Here is a 17,227-nt window from a genome sequence, read left to right as displayed (position 1 = left end):
AATTTTCACATCGTTCGTGTTCTATAATGGAAACACAACTTTGCTTTCTTGTTGTGTACACGACCTCTTCTTTCAGCTACTTTTCAAAAAATAAACCTTTGTTCCAGAATTTGACTTAACTTGAGGGTTCCTCATTGATGTGATCGTCAGAAAGTTGTATTATTAACAGTTTACAGGCTCTTTTTGTATTTTGATTAAATGTTAAAAAAGAAACAAATAACTTGCAAAGAAAAGTTATGACACTCTAAATAAGGTAAAAACAAAAAGACGATTATCAAATCATCAATCCTGGACTTTACAATAGTCTTAAAGTTGTCTTTGACTCTACAACTTACAGATAATCTGTATTTCACAAAAAAGAAAAGGTGGATGAAGTGGAGGTAGTCAGTGGAAGCTAGCCATAATATGTGTGTGTGTGAATGGGAGGGAGACAGGTGGAGTGATCAAGGTGGATGAGTTTAAACACCTGGGCTAAACCATCCAAAGCAATGGGCAGTGCACAAGAGAAGGAAAGAAGACAGATTTGTGGCAGAAGGATAACAGAAAGAGTGAAAGGGAAAGTTTACAAGATAGTAGTGAGATTGCAAAAAAGACAGAGGAGCTGGAGGTGGTAGATGATAAGATTTCCATGAGGGGTGATCAGGATGGACAAAATTAGAAGTGAGTAGATCAGAGGAACAGCTCTATGGAGATTAAAAGGGTGAGATAGTTTGTCGCAGAGGGAATGTATTGAGCAAAGGATGTTAAAGATAGAGACCATAGTGAAGGTTCACGGATGTAGGGAAGGATTACATGCTGAGGATGGAGGCTGATAATATGTGGCGATCCCGAAAGGGAGAAGCCGATAGAAGAAGAAACAGGACCATTGACATGAGATCCAGAGGGGAAAACACGCCTAAATCATGGACGAGCATTGATCTTTAAGGCGATTACGTCCATTTGTGTTCCTTGTGTGTGTGTGTGTGAGTGTGTGTGTACATCTGCTGATCCTTATGATTTATAGCACGGCTGTAGTACAGTTGCACGCATCGGATTGGCTGGAAATGAATCCGGTGGGACAAAGACTCCCATGTGTGCACTTCACTGACTGGAGCCTGGCGATGACGTGTCCGTGCCTGAGAGGATACATTCATACGTTCATCCTCTCTTTACAACCAGAAAAATAACATAAAGATTTAAAAAAAATACTCTCTACAGTGTTAACCGCCACATATTGACCTGCTATCTGAAAAACACGCGTAAATATTAGCGCAGTTGCTGAGTATCCTATTTCTTAACGATCTTTGTTGCGGAGTGATTGGGGGCGGAGTCAAGCGGCCGCATAATCAAGATGGCCACCTTCACTGCAAGGTAGGACAAAGCAGTTCCGTTGTTTCATCGCCAATTTATTCTTTTTTTCGAAATATTATCAGTGCGCGGGAGGACAGAGTTTATCATCGTAGTTGCACATCGTATAAGCGTGAAAGCAAACTCACTGTTTCGGGGTTTAACTGCCGCAAAGTCGGAAATTAATGCGGGAAAAATTCGATATCCCCTCAATTGAATTGAATTGAATTAGCGACTTGACAGGCTGGCTCTTAGTAAGGTTAGCGCCTTATCTTGATCCGGATTGGCGATTAACGATAACACTACTGTCAGACATCGGGTGCATTACTGCGCGTGTAAAAACCTAGACGTTTATTTATTGTTAAATTAAAAATTCGTGGCGGTTTCCTGTTGTATTTTTCCGTCTTGAGCACTCTCTAGCTAGCCCGCTTAGCTGATTGCGTTAGCTTATACTGCCTCTTTTCCTTGTCGGCAGTCTGAACACATCCCCTCATCGGGATTTTTACAGTAGGGCTGGGAATGAGTCTTTAATTGCAGGACCAGCGTCCGAGGTGAGGACAATGGGGGTGCTTCTTGTTAATATGCGCACTGTGTGCTGGGTGAGGAAATGGGTATAGCTGCCTGTCACATTTTCTGGCGCTATTTTTCATCGTTTTAGCACCATAGAGACCAAAGTCCGTCTGTGTTTGCTGTCTGTTACCTAACTCCTGTACTGTAGTTTGGTTAGCTCTGCCAGGCGTTGCATCCAAATGTGATTGCACGCTGAAGCTAATGTTCTTGTCTTTGCTTCCCATTACAGGATGGCGCCTCTCTTGGTAGTCGGGCTGGCTTTGTGCCTCAGCGGGACTTGGGCTGTGGACAAAGGCAATTTCAAGACCTGTGAGCAGAGTGCTTTCTGCAAGTGAGTTCCCAAAAGACAAACTGCTCATAAATAAAGCGGCACATAATTGCAGAGGTTTGTAATTGGTGTCGCTCTTGGTTTGAAATGTTAAACAGGCGTCAGCGAGCTTTGAAGCCTGGAGAGTCTCCTTATCGAGCCCTGCTGGAGACCATGGAGCTGACCAACACCAGACTCACCCTGCAGCTCATCAATGACAACAACAAGGTAGATTACAGAAAGGGGACTTTGTGATAATCCAACAAACATTTGCACAATCTGTAAAATATGATTTCTCTATATTTCTTTTTTTTTACTTCTGCCTTTGTTTTTATTGCTTTTATCTTTATTTGTCGCATTAATAACTGAATTATTAGGCTAACAAATCACTTTTCCCTTATTTTTATGTTTTTGAACTGTCAGCTGAAATAAAAAATGTTAATCCCATTTTCCAGGGTATCCTCTTTGTTATGTGAAATCATAGTGACCCATTGCTAAACCCAGTGTTTTCCTATGCTGTGTTTGTAGAAAACGAGGCACCTGCCTTTTGCTTCTCACTGTTCTCATTCTCACTTTGTGCTTGTGTCGCAGGTGCGTCTGTTGCTCGAGCTCTACCGCCTCCAGGGAAACATAACGAGGGTGAAGATTAACGAGCTTAAGCCTCTGAAACCTCGCTATGAAGTCCCAGACGTGCTCATCAGGGAGCCTACCACAGAGCCGTGAGTGTCCTGTGAGGGTTTCATGGGTGGGTGGAGGTTTTGATGTTGGGAGTCAAGCCGAAAAGACAAGAACAGGAGGGATACTTTTTTCAATGGATCTTTAAATAGGCAGAGCAACAGAAAATATTTCATGATAACATCAGCTTTTTTAAAGGTTAGGTAAAGTAAGGGTGTGAATTCTGAAATTTCTACTTTGACAAAGATCCGTTAATAAAAGAGATGCTTTGAACAAAGCAACACACACTCAGATGTCACTTAGGATTTATAAGATGAAGAATCTCTCAGATTTTCCTTGTTAAATGAAAGAAAACCCATCATATGGTTCATGGCTTCTCTGCACCTCCTGACTGTGAAGGTGTCAGGTGAGTGAGAACTGAAACTTTGAATAGAAATTGTTCCAGTAAAACAAAAACTTGTAACTGTTTCAGATAATCTCCTCTCTGTTTTACAGCCTATATAAGGGTGAAGTTGTGATTAATCAGATGATAATAAAAACTATTCAAATTGAGTTCCTGACTTTGCATTTCTTCATCAAAACTAAATCCTCACTTCACATTTCGCTCTCTCTCTTTTTCCTTTCAGCCTCTCTGTCTTGTCTCAGGACGAGAATGGTGTGGTGCTGTCCCTGGGGGTGGAGTCTCAGAGAGTCATTATTAGCGCCCGGCCCTTCCGACTGGACATCATGGAAGGAAGCGACGTGCTGATGTCTCTGAACTCACGCGGCCTGCTGGCCTTTGAGCACCTGAGGATGCGCAAGGACACGTGAGAAACCCACGCATGCACACACATTTACAAATGCCAGCCCTCTCTTTGAATCCACGTCGTCACTCCGTGGATGATTTCTGTTTTTGTTCCCATGATATGGTTTGTTTTTTTGAGTATTGTCTCTGACTCGTTGTTCTGTCCTCTTCTCCCCTATCATCCTAGTTTCTCCTATAAAGTAACTAGCACAGTGGCTAGCGTGTGGGATAATATCAAGAGGGTATTCTCTAGGTAAAGACCCTTAAGATTTGTGTGTATTCTGTCCCATGTGCTAATGCTGCCAGTAGTGACATAAAATTTAGGGCCACACATCATATCAACTGCTGTATTTACCCTCAAATAAATGTGACGGAGAGAGAGGGTGTGGGTGAGTGTGTGCATGGTGTTGTTTGATTTTTATTTAGATTAAGGGATCATTCCAGCCCTTCCTGTTAGCATAGCTGTGATAGACCGTCTTTACAATGACCATCAGAAGACCCAGAGAGATTATCTGGCAGAGTCTGCTTTAGGCCTTTTAGTTACTGTCTGCGTAAAGCAATGTTTTGTCAGATCAACGTTTGATTAACTGTGCTCCTTTAGTATTTCTCTAGCAGCTCGTCTGATAAATTCATCTAACACCGCAACTGCATGACTGACTGGATTTCTCAATCTGTTCTTTTGAATGAATGATTCAAATTTCACTCTTGCTTAATTTATGGTCAGAGCTAAGTGCAGAAATAATGTTAGCGCTGGTTTAAGGTCCAGATAAGAGCTATGATGTGGCATTACACACACATCAGGGTTTCCCACAACCTTATTTTAGATCTACCAGAGATTATGTTGCTGTCATACATAGTATAAAAGAGAGGGATGGTATGTTTTATAAATCACTGAGATGCTGTTAGGGCTGTTCGATATAACGATATATATCAGATGACGATATAAAAACGTCTATCGTTTCATTTTACGCTATCGTTTGTTTCGTGGTGCGGCAAAATAAACTGTTTACGGCAATATTTTTTTTCATGGTTTTGATGGTCGCTGTAGTGGCTATATTAATTTCTTAAAGTTCTCTCTTTCTCTTATATTTTTTATAACCACACTACTGACGGACAAGCGCCTGTTTTTATGCGTTGTCGTTAGCAACAACGACGGTAACAGCATCGCGTGTCCGCTTGTTTATGTTCCACATAAACCTTTCACAATAAAGCTCAAGATCCTGTTGAGACTTTTCAAAATAAACTGAATCACATGAAAGAGCAGATTATTTACGGATGAGAATTAAAAAAAGAGGCGCCAGGTGCCAAAAAATAAACCTTAGACTCAAACGTTAGAGCAGGCTTTTCCCCGCAGCACGCCGTGTAATAAATACTCACAAAGAAAACGGCGGCCGTTACAACTTAAGTCTAAAAATGTATCGTTTCATGCATCGGTTAAAACACTCGACTCCAGCTACATGACGCGCAGCTGGAAACACTTCCCGCAAGTCGAGCTGCCCGAGATTCACAGAATTTACAGAAAATGTTACATTTTTGTGATTTATATCGTTGTCGGGACGATAGAATTCTTATATTGGGATATGAGATTTTGGTCATATCGCACAGCCTTAGATGCTGTCACCATCTTGGTGTTTTGAAACCAGATTTGGTTAGAGAGAGGTGGATGATTGTGGATGGAGTGTAACCCTCCTTCCTGACACTTAGCGTGACCAAAATGTAAGCAATTGACTGTAGACCAGCCACAGGTTGCAGCGCTTAATGGTGGTCTAGCACGTTCCAGGTTCACCAGTTGTTACACTGAGCCCATCTAGGCTGCAGAGCATAATAATGACTAACATCACCAAGACAATGGAGTTAAGTTTATCTGCATATAAAATATGTATCCGTTAATGTAAGATCATGTATAAACTCACAAACACCCCCTAACTTCTCCTGCCACAAAGTCAGTGGGAGACAGTGCATGTAGTCTGTGTCCTGCCTGTTAGTTCTCAGTTCTCTCAATTCCCAAACCCAACAGCAACATCTCTCTTTGTGGTTCTATTTCAGTTTGTCGTTGTGCGTGTTCTTGGTGTAAGAACTGGCATTGGAGCTATTTTAACCAACAATACAGTACTTACTGTCTGTATTAACAGGGTTTTAAGACAAGCTGTTGTTTACACTTATCCCTGGCATGTATATCACTGCAATTCATTTCAAAACTTTGTCGCAAATGTGTGAAGGGTCTTTTGGCGGCTTACTCTTGGTTACTTTCAGTTTATGCCTGATCCACTAAGTCCTTTGGGTGTTACGTGCTACAGCCTCTGGAGCTCCTGTCCCATAATGTGTAGCTTGAAATAGCCACAAGGCAGGGAGTTGCTCAGTCCCTTTTGTCATTACAGTAATTAATGGTAGATATGGTCAGATGTCAGTGTGGTGTCAGCGGAGGCAATCACCAACTTGTGTTTGTATGTCCCTTTCCTTGAATCATAGTTTAATTATCCCATATATTACCACCATCACAATATCATCAAGATGGCCTGACTTTGCCAAAGTAACACACCTTTTTTTTCCCATACCCCTCCTCGCGTTGTTCTTTATGCCATGAGCAGTCAGGCAGACCCAGAGGCTGAGAAGAAGGAGGAGGCTGATCCAGCAAACCAAGCAGAGGTACTGCACAATAAAATCCACTGTCTTTCAGTCTTTCCCTCTTGATTTAAAACCACCATTTCACTGCTGCATCTCAGCTAGATCTGAGTGACGTGACTAATTCCCCTGTTTGGCTAACAGACAACAAAGGAAGAAGAAGAGAAAGTAGAAGACGGGATGTGGGAAGAAACATTTAAATCGCACACAGACAGCAAACCTAATGGTAAATCCTACTTGTGATTTCAGTATCGGTATCATAATGTCTGCATGTCAGTGTGTGTGCTCGGGTTTGCCAGGTGGTGAAAGGGTGTTCTCTTTGACTGATGTTGGATGTGTTTGCTCCTCAGGTCCATCTGCTGTTAGTTTAGATTTCTCACTGCCAGGAGTCGAGCATGTTTATGGTATTCCAGAACATGCAGACACTCTCAGACTCAAAACAACAGAGTGAGTGCAACCAGCTTTTTACATGTAGAATAGATTTCATTATGAAAAATGCACAGATGTTTTATGCATGCCTGTGTTTGTGTGTTCCAGTAATGGAGATCCGTATCGACTCTATAACCTGGATGTGTTCCAGTATGAACTGTATAACCCTATGGCCTTGTACGGGTCTGTCCCAGTGATGGTAGCCCACAGTGCCCAGCGAACTACAGGCATCTTCTGGCTTAATGCTGCAGAGACCTGGGTGGATATTAGCTCAAATACAGCTGGAAAGGTATGTCGGGGGGGGGGGGTCATTTCCTCCAAGAAGTCTTGATCTGGATTGTTACTTAAAGTGAATTTAGTTTTTTGTTTGTTTGTTTTCGTTGTTGTTGTTTTTTTGTTTTAGCCATCAGTAATTATATCAAAAATTTAAAAGCGTCTTTTGTCGTGCTGCTCTCTTTCCAGACTGTTTTTGGGAAAATGCTAGATTATGTTCAGGGCTCCAGTGAGACACCACAGACAGATGTGCGTTGGATCTCTGAAAGCGGCATCATTGACGTCTTCATTATGCTGGGACCAACTCCTAAAGACATCTTCTCTCAGTATGCCTCTCTTACAGGTAGGAAGTGTCAATACTGCTGAGACTCTTGTGTAAAGTTGTATACACAAATACCACTAGCATTCATTTAATAGTCTTAATGTTTTAATGGTTTTTATCGAGGGCCTGTTGGGATTTCCTTGTTCGTTAGCAATTGCTTCTGGCCGGGAGCACAGGAGTGGTGCCCTCGAGCTAAAACGTCTCGTTTCAGTTAGACAGTAATCTACTGGGCTGTATGAAGGCGCAATACACGATAAAAAAAATCTTATGGTAAACTCTGACTATTCAAGGATACAACCTATTTTGCTATTTTTTTTTTTTTTTTTTAGCTTAAAATGAGCTAAAAAATTTATTCCGATTTGTTTTGATATCTCTTATTCATAAGAAATATTCCAGTCTCCTTAGTTGTAATAATGTTTATTAGATTCATTTTTTTTAGCCTAGGTAAGCACCTGATTGTAATCTGCAGAGTATTAATTAATACTGAGACAGTTTTTCAATGAACCCAATAATTATATTTGATTCACAAATTCAATCACAGTAATGCAATATTTGCCTTCTTGAACCCTCTTTTTGAGATTGCTGGTAATTTTAAACAGAAGTGATTAAAATCAGTGGTGATTCATGAAAGCTCAAATTTATTTTATTTCAAGTCAAATTTTTATTAATCTTTTATAGTATTGATCCACTGCCTAATGCCAGTAATAAAACTACACATTTTGAATAACAGCTCTTGACTGGCCTCTTCTTTGTGTTTATCAGGCACTCAGTCTTTCCCTCCCCTGGCTTCCCTGGGATACCATCAGTGCCGCTGGAATTACAACGACCAGGAGGACGTGAAGTCGGTCGATGCCGGCTTCGACGAGCACGACATCCCCTATGACTTCATCTGGCTCGATATCGAGCACACCGATGGGAAGCGCTACTTCACCTGGGATCCGCACAAGTTTGCGACCCCGAAGGAGATGCTGCAGGGTCTCATGGACAAGAAGCGCAAGGTACAGATGGAAATATGACGATCACAGTGATATGATGCACAGTTTGATGGGTGTCTGGCCAGAACTTCACTTCACTTTTTATTTTTTACTTTTCTAGATGGTTGCTATTGTGGACCCCCACATTAAAGTAGACAGCAACTACAAGATCCATAATGAAATCCGCTCTCTGGGTTTCTATGTCAAGAATAAAGATGGTGGCGACTATGAAGGCTGGTGCTGGCCTGGTAAGAGAGTGAGAACTCCACATCAGTATTTCTTTATCAAACATAAAATATTTCTCTAATATTTGTTCTCTTTGTTTTTCCTTGGGTTGGATGACATCTGTTAGGAAGTGCCAGTTATCCAGACTTCACTCGTGCAGACATGAGAGCCTGGTGGGCCAGCATGTTTGCCTACGATCAGTATGAGGTGAGCCTTGAAGACATGAAGTTGCTAATCTGCAACTAAAAGTTTACCTATTGAAGATACAGCGTGACACCTGTGTGATATATGATGCTTTTGTTACATTTTTGTTTTAGTAAACAAAATTTATTTAATCTCACATGAAACTGAACCACCTGAGCTTTCCACAGTTGGCTTGTAACTGAATATTCATTCGAGCTTGAACTTTTTAGGAGTAAAAATAAATAAATAGATTTTCCATAAATTTGTTTAATCTCATCTCAAAATGAAATCTAATCTGTTCACTCTCCAGGGCACCATGGAGAACCTGCATACATGGAACGACATGAATGAGCCATCAGTCTTCAATGGGCCGGAGGTCACTATGCACAAGGATGCAACGCATGGATCCTGGGAGCATCGTGATATACACAACCTGTATGGTTTATATGTGGTGAGTGTATTTCACTGTGACCTTTCTCATTAATAATTTTTTTAGAGAACCTATAGATTATTTGGAGTTTGTGTTACTCTGTTGGAGGACAGATAATCTTTGGCATCCTTTTATTACCTGTTAATGAAAATAAAACTCATTTAAAAAGGAATAAGAGATCCTAAAGTTGTATTTGGTAACTTACTGTAAAATGTTAGTCTGTTTTCCTCTTATTTATCGATTTCTTTATTATCGACAGCAAATGGCCACGGCGGAGGGTTTGATCCAGCGGTCAGGAGGAGTTGAGCGACCATTTGTCCTGACCAGGGCCTTCTTCGCTGGGTCTCAGCGCATCGGTGAGCCATTTTCTTTCTTTACTTTCTTGCCTGCTCTAATGTAGACGTGGCATTGCACATCGAACAGCTGACGTTTACAGGATGCAGTCTTCTTTGTTTACATTTGGCGTTGGCTAGACCAAACACCACTTTAAGTTTGTTCAGATTGAGCCGTGAAAGGACCCTCAACTCTTGGACAGTAAAATTATCAATGCTCATAAAAACAGCACGGATCATTGTTTGACAAGAACCATTGTTTGATAACCCTTACCCTTAATAATTCCCTAATTAGTAGTACTGTAAAGGCAGTAAATTGAAGCTTAAAATTAAAACGGTTCACCTTATTTTTACTTTTCATAACAAAAAGAATTGGGTGTTGCATTATCTTGTGTGTTAAGGTTTGTTTTTTGGCTCTTAGGTGCTGTGTGGACAGGAGATAATGCTGCTGAGTGGGACCACCTGAAAATATCCATCCCCATGTGTTTGAGTATGGGCCTGGTTGGAATCTCTTTCTGTGGAGGTGAGCGCAACCCTCCTAGATTCTCTGGTCAGCTTAAAACGGCCGTTGTGTTCAATTCCATTCATGTCGCACAGTGATGTTGTTCAGATACTGTTTGTGCTGGTCAATCTCATGATGAGGATAACAATCCTAACCACAATAAAGCCATAATTGGTTTAGTCTGATTAAAATCGAATACAATCGTCAAATGCATCTCTGGATGCTGCTGCAAGTTTTTTGTTTTTTCCCCCCCTTTGCCTCATTTAATGTTTTGCCCTCCGTCAGACAACTGTTCGAACCTGATTTAACTTAATTCTTAAGGCTTAAACGCTGATCTGCTGCCACACTGGAGACTGAAATTACCACCATCATTACAGCTAGAGGTTTATAGTCCAGGCCCAGAGAAGGGATCAGAAGTCATCAAAGCTCTGAGCGTGGGACTTTCCAAACCTGGAGGCACCACTTCTAGTTCTATCAGTCCTCAGATTTTCCTTTCCTTTTTATTTATAGTACTTACAAAGTCTTGATTTTTATGAAACCTCAAATGTGGAACAGAACAATGCTAAAAAAAAACCTTTATTTGCTACCTTTTAATATTTAGCTATACTGCAGCTTTCAAATAGGTGTGAGTGTGCAGCATCTAACTTGAACACAGCAGTAAAACAGGACTGAATTTTGAAAGGGGAAAATGCATTCATTCAGATCAGTTTTACGTAATTGTTTTGACTAATATACAAATCCCTCGGGTGTTTGGTAAGGTTGTCATGGAAACGGGCATGAGGCATTACCATGGTGAGCCCATATTCCTATGTTAAATCAGCTGCAGTCACATAAATATTGATTTAGTACAAAATCTGCTTTAAGAGTTGAGCTCTAAACATGGATTATTTCAAGAAGTTTGTGTCCTGCCGTCTTGTGTTGTCAACCGAGGCTATAATGTCCCTCTCTGTCTCACAGCTGACATCGGTGGCTTCTTCAAGTCTCCCAGTACTGAACTGCTTGTGCGTTGGTACCAGGCGGGTGCTTACCAGCCATTCTATAGAGCCCATGCCCATCTGGACACGCCCCGCCGCGAGCCCTGGCTGTTTGGTCCAGAAAACACTGCACTGATCCGTGAAGCCGTGCGCCAGCGCTACACCTTCCTGCCCTACTGGTACCAGCTGTTCTACCGCGCACATGTGACGGGAGAGCCCGTCATGAGGTGATGATTTTGGTTAACCTGTATGTATTGACTGTCTATCCACAGATAATTGTACTCTGAAGAGGCCTCATTTGACCAAACTGCTGTTTAAAATTGATCTAATATGCCAACTAATTTTAAGGCAGTTATTTGATTGCTTTTAGAGTTTATAAAGAAGAGTGATGCATAATACCACACAAAAAGACAGTGTATTCAAGTAGTTACTGCAATGTGCTGTAGGACAGAGGTGAATATTACTTTCCCAATCAAGAGTAATGGAATTTCAAATCGGGAAGGAAAAAAATCCTTTATTTGGGTTATAAAAATATATTGCAGTGTGGCTGATTTGTGCAGTATATTGCGATGCAGATGCAAATATTGTGTGCATGTTTATTGCAGACCTCTGTGGGTGGAGTATCCTCAGGATCTGGCTACTTTTGCTCTGGAAGACGAGTACTTAATCGGTGAGACACATAACCAAATTTGAGGCCTTCAGTATTCATCAAGCATCCACAGTGATAACTGCAGTTTGTCATTGAAAGACCCCCCTGAGTGATCTGGGATTAAAAGCGACCCAAAGTAATCCTTTCACAGGTTCATCTACAGAAACCTTGCTGAACAAAGGCTCCCTTATGTTCAAAAATGCAATGATCCTTAGTGGAAATTTATTTCTGTCACCTTATTGCGCTTTCCTCTCATGTGACTCACCTGATGCATCAGTTGATTGTGTTGTCGTGATGTGCAACACCACATCAAATGACAGGAAGTGCAACAAGGTGACAGAGCTATGGTTGCACTGACACAATCAAATGGTTTGTCAGGTGAGCAGCTAACAGGGACAGTCTGATGCTCAGACCGGTCTTGTCACAGCTGAAGTTACAGTTCAAAGTTGGGAAGGAAAAAAAAATTAAGTCACAAGTCGACATGCGTGTGAACATGATTTTGGCTAAAATATAACCTCCTACTATGTAGCTTCCCTCGGTTTGTTTCTTTCCAGCTGACAAACTTACTGCTTTGGGTCACTGTTTTCCCTTCTCTATAAATCGTGTTTTGGAAGTACAGGTTGTATAGTGGGGGTACACTATTATTTATGTTATAGAGTTATCTACAACTTGCTTCTGCTGCCATCAGGTGGCCAAAAATACCTGTTATCTCGGTTTAAATTGACTTAGAATGTTCATACACTTGAATTAGAAAATCTGTGCAGCTGTGCCTGTCTGTGTGGTGGTGCTTCACTTTGTCAATATGACAAATGAGAATAAAACCCTGAATCCAGTTGTTCCAGTCAGACAGACATGTTTTGAAATGGTTGCCACTTCCCCTGACGTCATTTTAATTCTGCCTCAGGACGAGACTTGCTGGTGCACCCAGTTGTTGAGGAGGGAGCCAGAGGAGTCACTGCCTACCTGCCCGGCAAAGATGAGGTAAGAGGAAGAAACGGAGGCTTTTATTTTGACACGTGTAACGGGTATCATTGATCTTTTCAGACGGGCGTATCTTAATGTGTGTGAACGTGTGTTATCAGGTCTGGTTCGATGTCCACACCTTCCAGAAACACAACGGAGCCCAAAACCTTTACATTCCTGTCACCATGAGCTCTGTAAGTGTCAAACTCTCAGCTTAACTTTTTTTTTTAAGCTCAGTGTATTCTTTCTCACATTTCTCATTAGTAGCCTTGGTGTTTTGTTGTTAGATCCCGGTTTTCCAGCGTGGCGGTTCCATAATTCCCAGGAAGCTTAGAGTCCGCAGGTCCTCCACCTGCATGGAGCATGACCCCTACACTCTCTATGTGGCTCTTAATCTCCGGGTAACTGAACTGCACATCCTCTTTTGCTACAGTGCTAAGTAATGTTGAGATGTTAATGACAGGTTTTAACCATTTATTTAATGCATTATTTATTTTGATAGAGAACTGCAGATGGTGAGCTCTACATAGACGATGGCCATACTTTCAACTATGAAAAAAAGGAGTTCATCTACAGGAAGCTTACCTTTGCCAACAAAGTCCTCTCTTCTGTGTGAGTGACGGATATGTTACCAAAATTCTGTCTGAATAAAAAAAAAAAAAAAAAACCCATGATGTCACTATAGTTACACTTTTAATATAAACACAGTGAAACTGAAGAAACGTTTCCACATGTTGTGCCAATCTATTCAGGGACAATTTATTTAATATTAAATCTGTTATTGCTAAGTATTTATGATAGGTTTGTAGCATAAACCTATTCGCTGGAACGTTAAGGACAATTTAATTACACAGCAAAGCAAGACACGAGTAGGCAAAGTTCTTCATGTTTCTCGTGCACGGGAGAGAACTGGACAAACGCTGTTCCTTCGCTTGACCCCAGTTGCTCTCGTCCGCTCCCCCGTAACACTGCTCTTTTATTGAGGTTACATGAATATACATAGGTTCATTAACATATGACGTCTACATACAAACAAAGAGTACCTTGCCTATGCGTTGTGTAAGTGTGTGTGCGTGTGTGTTTTTGTGTGTGGTCAGAGTGTGACCCCATAAAGTCCAGCAGTTCATCTAAACAAAAGGCACTTAGACTAAAACAGATATAGCTACGTTTATCCAACCATAAAACAATAAGAGAAGGTATGCCTTCACCCATGCTCCCAGAATGTGAGTGTGAAAGCCAGAACACTCTGGAATGCACACGTCTCTGCAGACTATTAAGGATCAAACCTCTACCAATCTAAAACTAATTATAAAACTCTAAGCATATATAAGTAGATATTTCTAAGCATAAATGATAATCAACAATACAAATCCAACAATTTAACTCTGTGTCTGCCTGATCCACAGTAACCTTGCTCCTGATGCCAAGTTTACTACCGATTCCTGGATTGAACGTATTATCGTACTGGGAGCCAGTAAACCCAGCAAAGTTACCCTTAAGACTGCTGGTAAGTGGTTGATATGAAATCATCTTCAGTTCGAGTCTGCATGTTGAAGCTCCTTTCAAATGTTTTAAATGTAAGCATTTACTGGTAAACAATCATGGAATTAAAAAAATTGATGTGTGCCTTTAAAGTGGGATATAAGATAAAAAGGGATCTACTGGGTGAAATTTCATGCTCCAGATTTGTATTTTTATGCTAAAGTAGATCTGCATGAAACAGTTATAAATAGTCACTATTTAGCTTTTGATAGGCCTTGGATGCAGCTCCTCTATTCATCCAGTGCTTGAAGTAAGCCACCTTTCTCATGCCCCTCACAAATAGAAAGTTTGAACATGAGGTGGGTGGGGCTTCTCATTGACATGCAGATTCAGGACCAGGAAAAACTGTACAGACAACGCTCTGAAGTCTGAGGATATTTGTTTATACTACGACTGTGTTTAGTGTGAGCATCAACAACTGAAACGGGCAATGGATGACCAAAAATAAGGGAAAGGATCATGGATAATCACCATTTTCTACTCTTTGCTGATTTCCCCTTATTTAGTTTCATGCCGTTTAAGAAGTTGTTATCAAACTCTAATTCAGATGGGATGGCAGCTTTAGGATCTGAAAGATTTAAGATGTGAAATTTGGCAATCTGTTATGGATTTATGTGTAAAAAATATGCAGCTTCTAAACTTAAAATCCCCTGATGTTTGTTTTCTTACTTTTTTGTTTGTTTACAGATGGCCAAGAGAAGCAGCTGGAGTTCGATTTTAACGCCTCCATGTCTGTTCTGACAGTCCGTAAGCCCGGCATGAACGCAGGGGCCGACTGGACCGTGACATTTCAGTAATCGTGAAAGATGAAAGAGGACGAAGCAGGAGGGGGAAAACGGCTGATTTGAACCGAAAGTGAGCAGAGGGAGAGAGAGGGAAACGGAAATAAGGCACTAATACCCATAACTAACTAAAACAGAGTAAGATAGGCAACATGGTGGGGAAAAAAGGATACACAAGACACTGATTACACGCACACAGAGATTCATGTATACCTGTTAGTCGATCTGAGCCACTTTACTTTTCTGCCATTTTCCTCTTGTGTTCACACTCTAATACGTAACAGAGAGAGTTCAGGGTTATTGCTAGATGAACAATTATGTTTTGTCACATTGCTCAACCTGTTTAATTCATGTCATTGTTAGGAATCTTTGGGGTAAGACAGAAACTTGTTTTTGTTTTGTTTTTTTTTGTCCACTTCATTTTCCATCCAGTTTGCCTCAGAAAAAACCCCCAAACCAATCCACTGTTTTCCATTTAAAATGAAGGTTCACATTCAAAGCCTCCATCTGCTGCTGATCCTCTCGATGCTCATCGAAAACTCATTTCATTCCTCTTTTAAGAAAAGCACTCAAATTGACTTAGATTCAGGCTATCTTTGTTTGTTCCCTGTATTCCAGAACTTGTGCACATGGTTAATCAACCGGCATCAATCTGGTTACTTACCTGCTGCTCAGTGAGGGGATTTGCAGCTGTTGTTTAGAACAAAGTTGGCAATGGGAATCACTTCAGGGGACTGAACCACTGACAATTTGTGGCTCATTCTGTTGATGTGCTTTCATTGTTTTAATTTTTTTGTTTTCCTGCATTGTTCAAGAGATTTTCCTTAAATGCACTTGAAGAAGAATGAGAACTGATTGAAATGATTCTGTGGAGGTGAGTTATGCTCCACCTAGTCAAATGATCTGACCTTTTTTGTAGTTTTGTTCTGGGAGGGTTGTTTTTGGTTTTTTTTTGCTTGATTGCTTTTATGATCACAACCATACGCTTAGTTGCATTTTTGTTGGTGATGAACTGGTGGAAATGGAAGTGAAGGATCGGACTTCAGCTCTCAAAGTTGTCAGATGTACTTTAAAAAGATGAGACCAAGTGAAAATAAAATTGATCAAATGTAAACCTATTGCCTTCTATGAGTCAGTAATTCATAAATGTTTCTTTATATGCGCCTGGTCCTGTTTCATATTCTGAGTGGAGTATCACTTCTAAAGCAGCCAACTGGATATGGTGGTATGCATTATATTAAACCTACACCGACTAGATACTTTAATAGGTGCACATATTCAACTGTTAATGCAAGTGTCTAATCTGCTAATCACATGGCAGGAACTCATTACATTTAGGGATGTAGACGTGGTAAAGATGGGCTGTAGAGTAGAGCGTCAGAATGGGCACTAAAAGCTGATAGAGAAGCAACAGAAATCTAATAACTGCTTATTACAATCAACTATGTTAAAGCTAATTATCAAGTACCTTACTTGCTATTTGAAAGTGGAAAGAGGTCAGGGGGCTCTCACCTCTTTTTGGCTGCCTAAAACATTGAACCTTGAAGCAGAAGAACATGTATGGCTGTGTTCAGAAAAATGGTAGTTACTGGAATGTAAGAAATGCATCGTGAGGTCTCTAAACGCATAGACCAATGGATATCAATAATCTTTTGTTATTCAAGACATGTACTCACAGTGAAATTAAATTAGTTAAAGCCAACAAGAATATGAATTCAAACACAAGCAATAAATATGAAAACAAGGAATAAGAAAAAAATTAAAGCAAAAATATTCTAAATAAGAAAAGTCAGGTTTAAAGTTTAAAAAAAGAGCACCTACAAGCCAACCTCATTGCCAAACACTCAACCTGGATAAGACATATTCTGTATTTTATTTTTGTGAGCATAGACTATCATTTGTTTTTATTTTTGTTTTTTCAAGTCTAGTTTTTACCCCTCAGCCTTTTTTTGGCTGAGGGGTAAAAAGTTTGTGAATGCAAAAACATGAGAGCAAGTTGACGTAGGAGTTTCAAATTGATACCATAGGTGTATCTACTAAAAATGTCACATGAGTTTGAATCTCACTGACCATTGCCTCAAGGTCAGGGGTCAGAGGTTGAGCTTTCTGAAAATCTTGTGAATGACATAACTTGCAAACATGGCAACATATGATTTTGAAATTCATACAATAGGTGGATCTTCTAGGAGGCTGAGGGGTACCACTGGCCACTGCCAGCATTCTTATTTGTTATTTGCTATTTCCAGTTGAAACTAAATTAACAACTTGGGCTACACCAGTAGTTACTATAGTGATTATATATACGTTTTGGGTTGTCTGAAATTTTTAAGTTATATAAAAATTTTGGGGTTATCATTGCAAAA

General features: G+C 40.5%; 1 protein-coding gene across 3 annotated transcripts; it reads left to right on the top strand.

The window, feature by feature from the left end:
• Positions 1-1,189: 1,189 nt before the first annotated feature.
• ganabb (glucosidase II alpha subunit b) lies at positions 1,190-15,982 on the top strand. 3 transcript variants are annotated; one of them, XM_085177950.1, is made up of 25 exons: positions 1,190-1,350; positions 2,126-2,227; positions 2,323-2,431; positions 2,795-2,922; positions 3,505-3,684; positions 3,850-3,915; positions 6,251-6,308; positions 6,429-6,510; positions 6,635-6,731; positions 6,822-7,002; positions 7,176-7,329; positions 8,071-8,306; positions 8,404-8,530; positions 8,635-8,714; positions 9,001-9,141; positions 9,380-9,476; positions 9,874-9,975; positions 10,912-11,155; positions 11,534-11,598; positions 12,482-12,558; positions 12,660-12,734; positions 12,828-12,941; positions 13,043-13,152; positions 13,947-14,047; positions 14,770-15,982. In XM_085177950.1, exons 1-25 carry the CDS (start codon positions 1,331-1,333, stop codon positions 14,877-14,879), a joined length of 2,856 nt encoding a protein of 951 aa, XP_085034076.1. In that variant the 5' UTR covers positions 1,190-1,330; the 3' UTR covers positions 14,880-15,982. The 3 variants fall into 3 exon arrangements, with proteins under 3 accessions (XP_085034076.1, XP_085034086.1, XP_085034083.1); XM_085177957.1 differs by lacking the exon at positions 1,190-1,350 and adding an exon at positions 1,359-1,877; XM_085177960.1 differs by lacking the exon at positions 3,850-3,915 and having other exon boundaries at positions 1,196-1,350.
• The last annotated feature ends 1,245 nt before the right edge of the window (positions 15,983-17,227 follow it).

The sequence above is a fragment of the Neolamprologus multifasciatus genome, chromosome 2 (genome assembly GCF_963576455.1).
Source record: "Neolamprologus multifasciatus chromosome 2, fNeoMul1.2, whole genome shotgun sequence".
Classification (NCBI taxonomy): Eukaryota; Metazoa; Chordata; class Actinopteri; order Cichliformes; family Cichlidae; genus Neolamprologus; species Neolamprologus multifasciatus.
This window is presented reverse-complemented; position numbering and strand designations above follow the sequence as displayed.

Coding starts and splice junctions, on each gene's coding strand:
- ganabb (XM_085177950.1), top strand. CDS start 1,331: ATGGCCACCTTCACTGCAAG. Junction 3,685..3,849: donor CTGAGGATGCGCAAGGACAC/GTGAGAAACCCA, acceptor CTATCATCCTAG/TTTCTCCTATAAAGTAACTA. Junction 9,976..10,911: donor TGGAATCTCTTTCTGTGGAG/GTGAGCGCAACC, acceptor TCTGTCTCACAG/CTGACATCGGTGGCTTCTTC.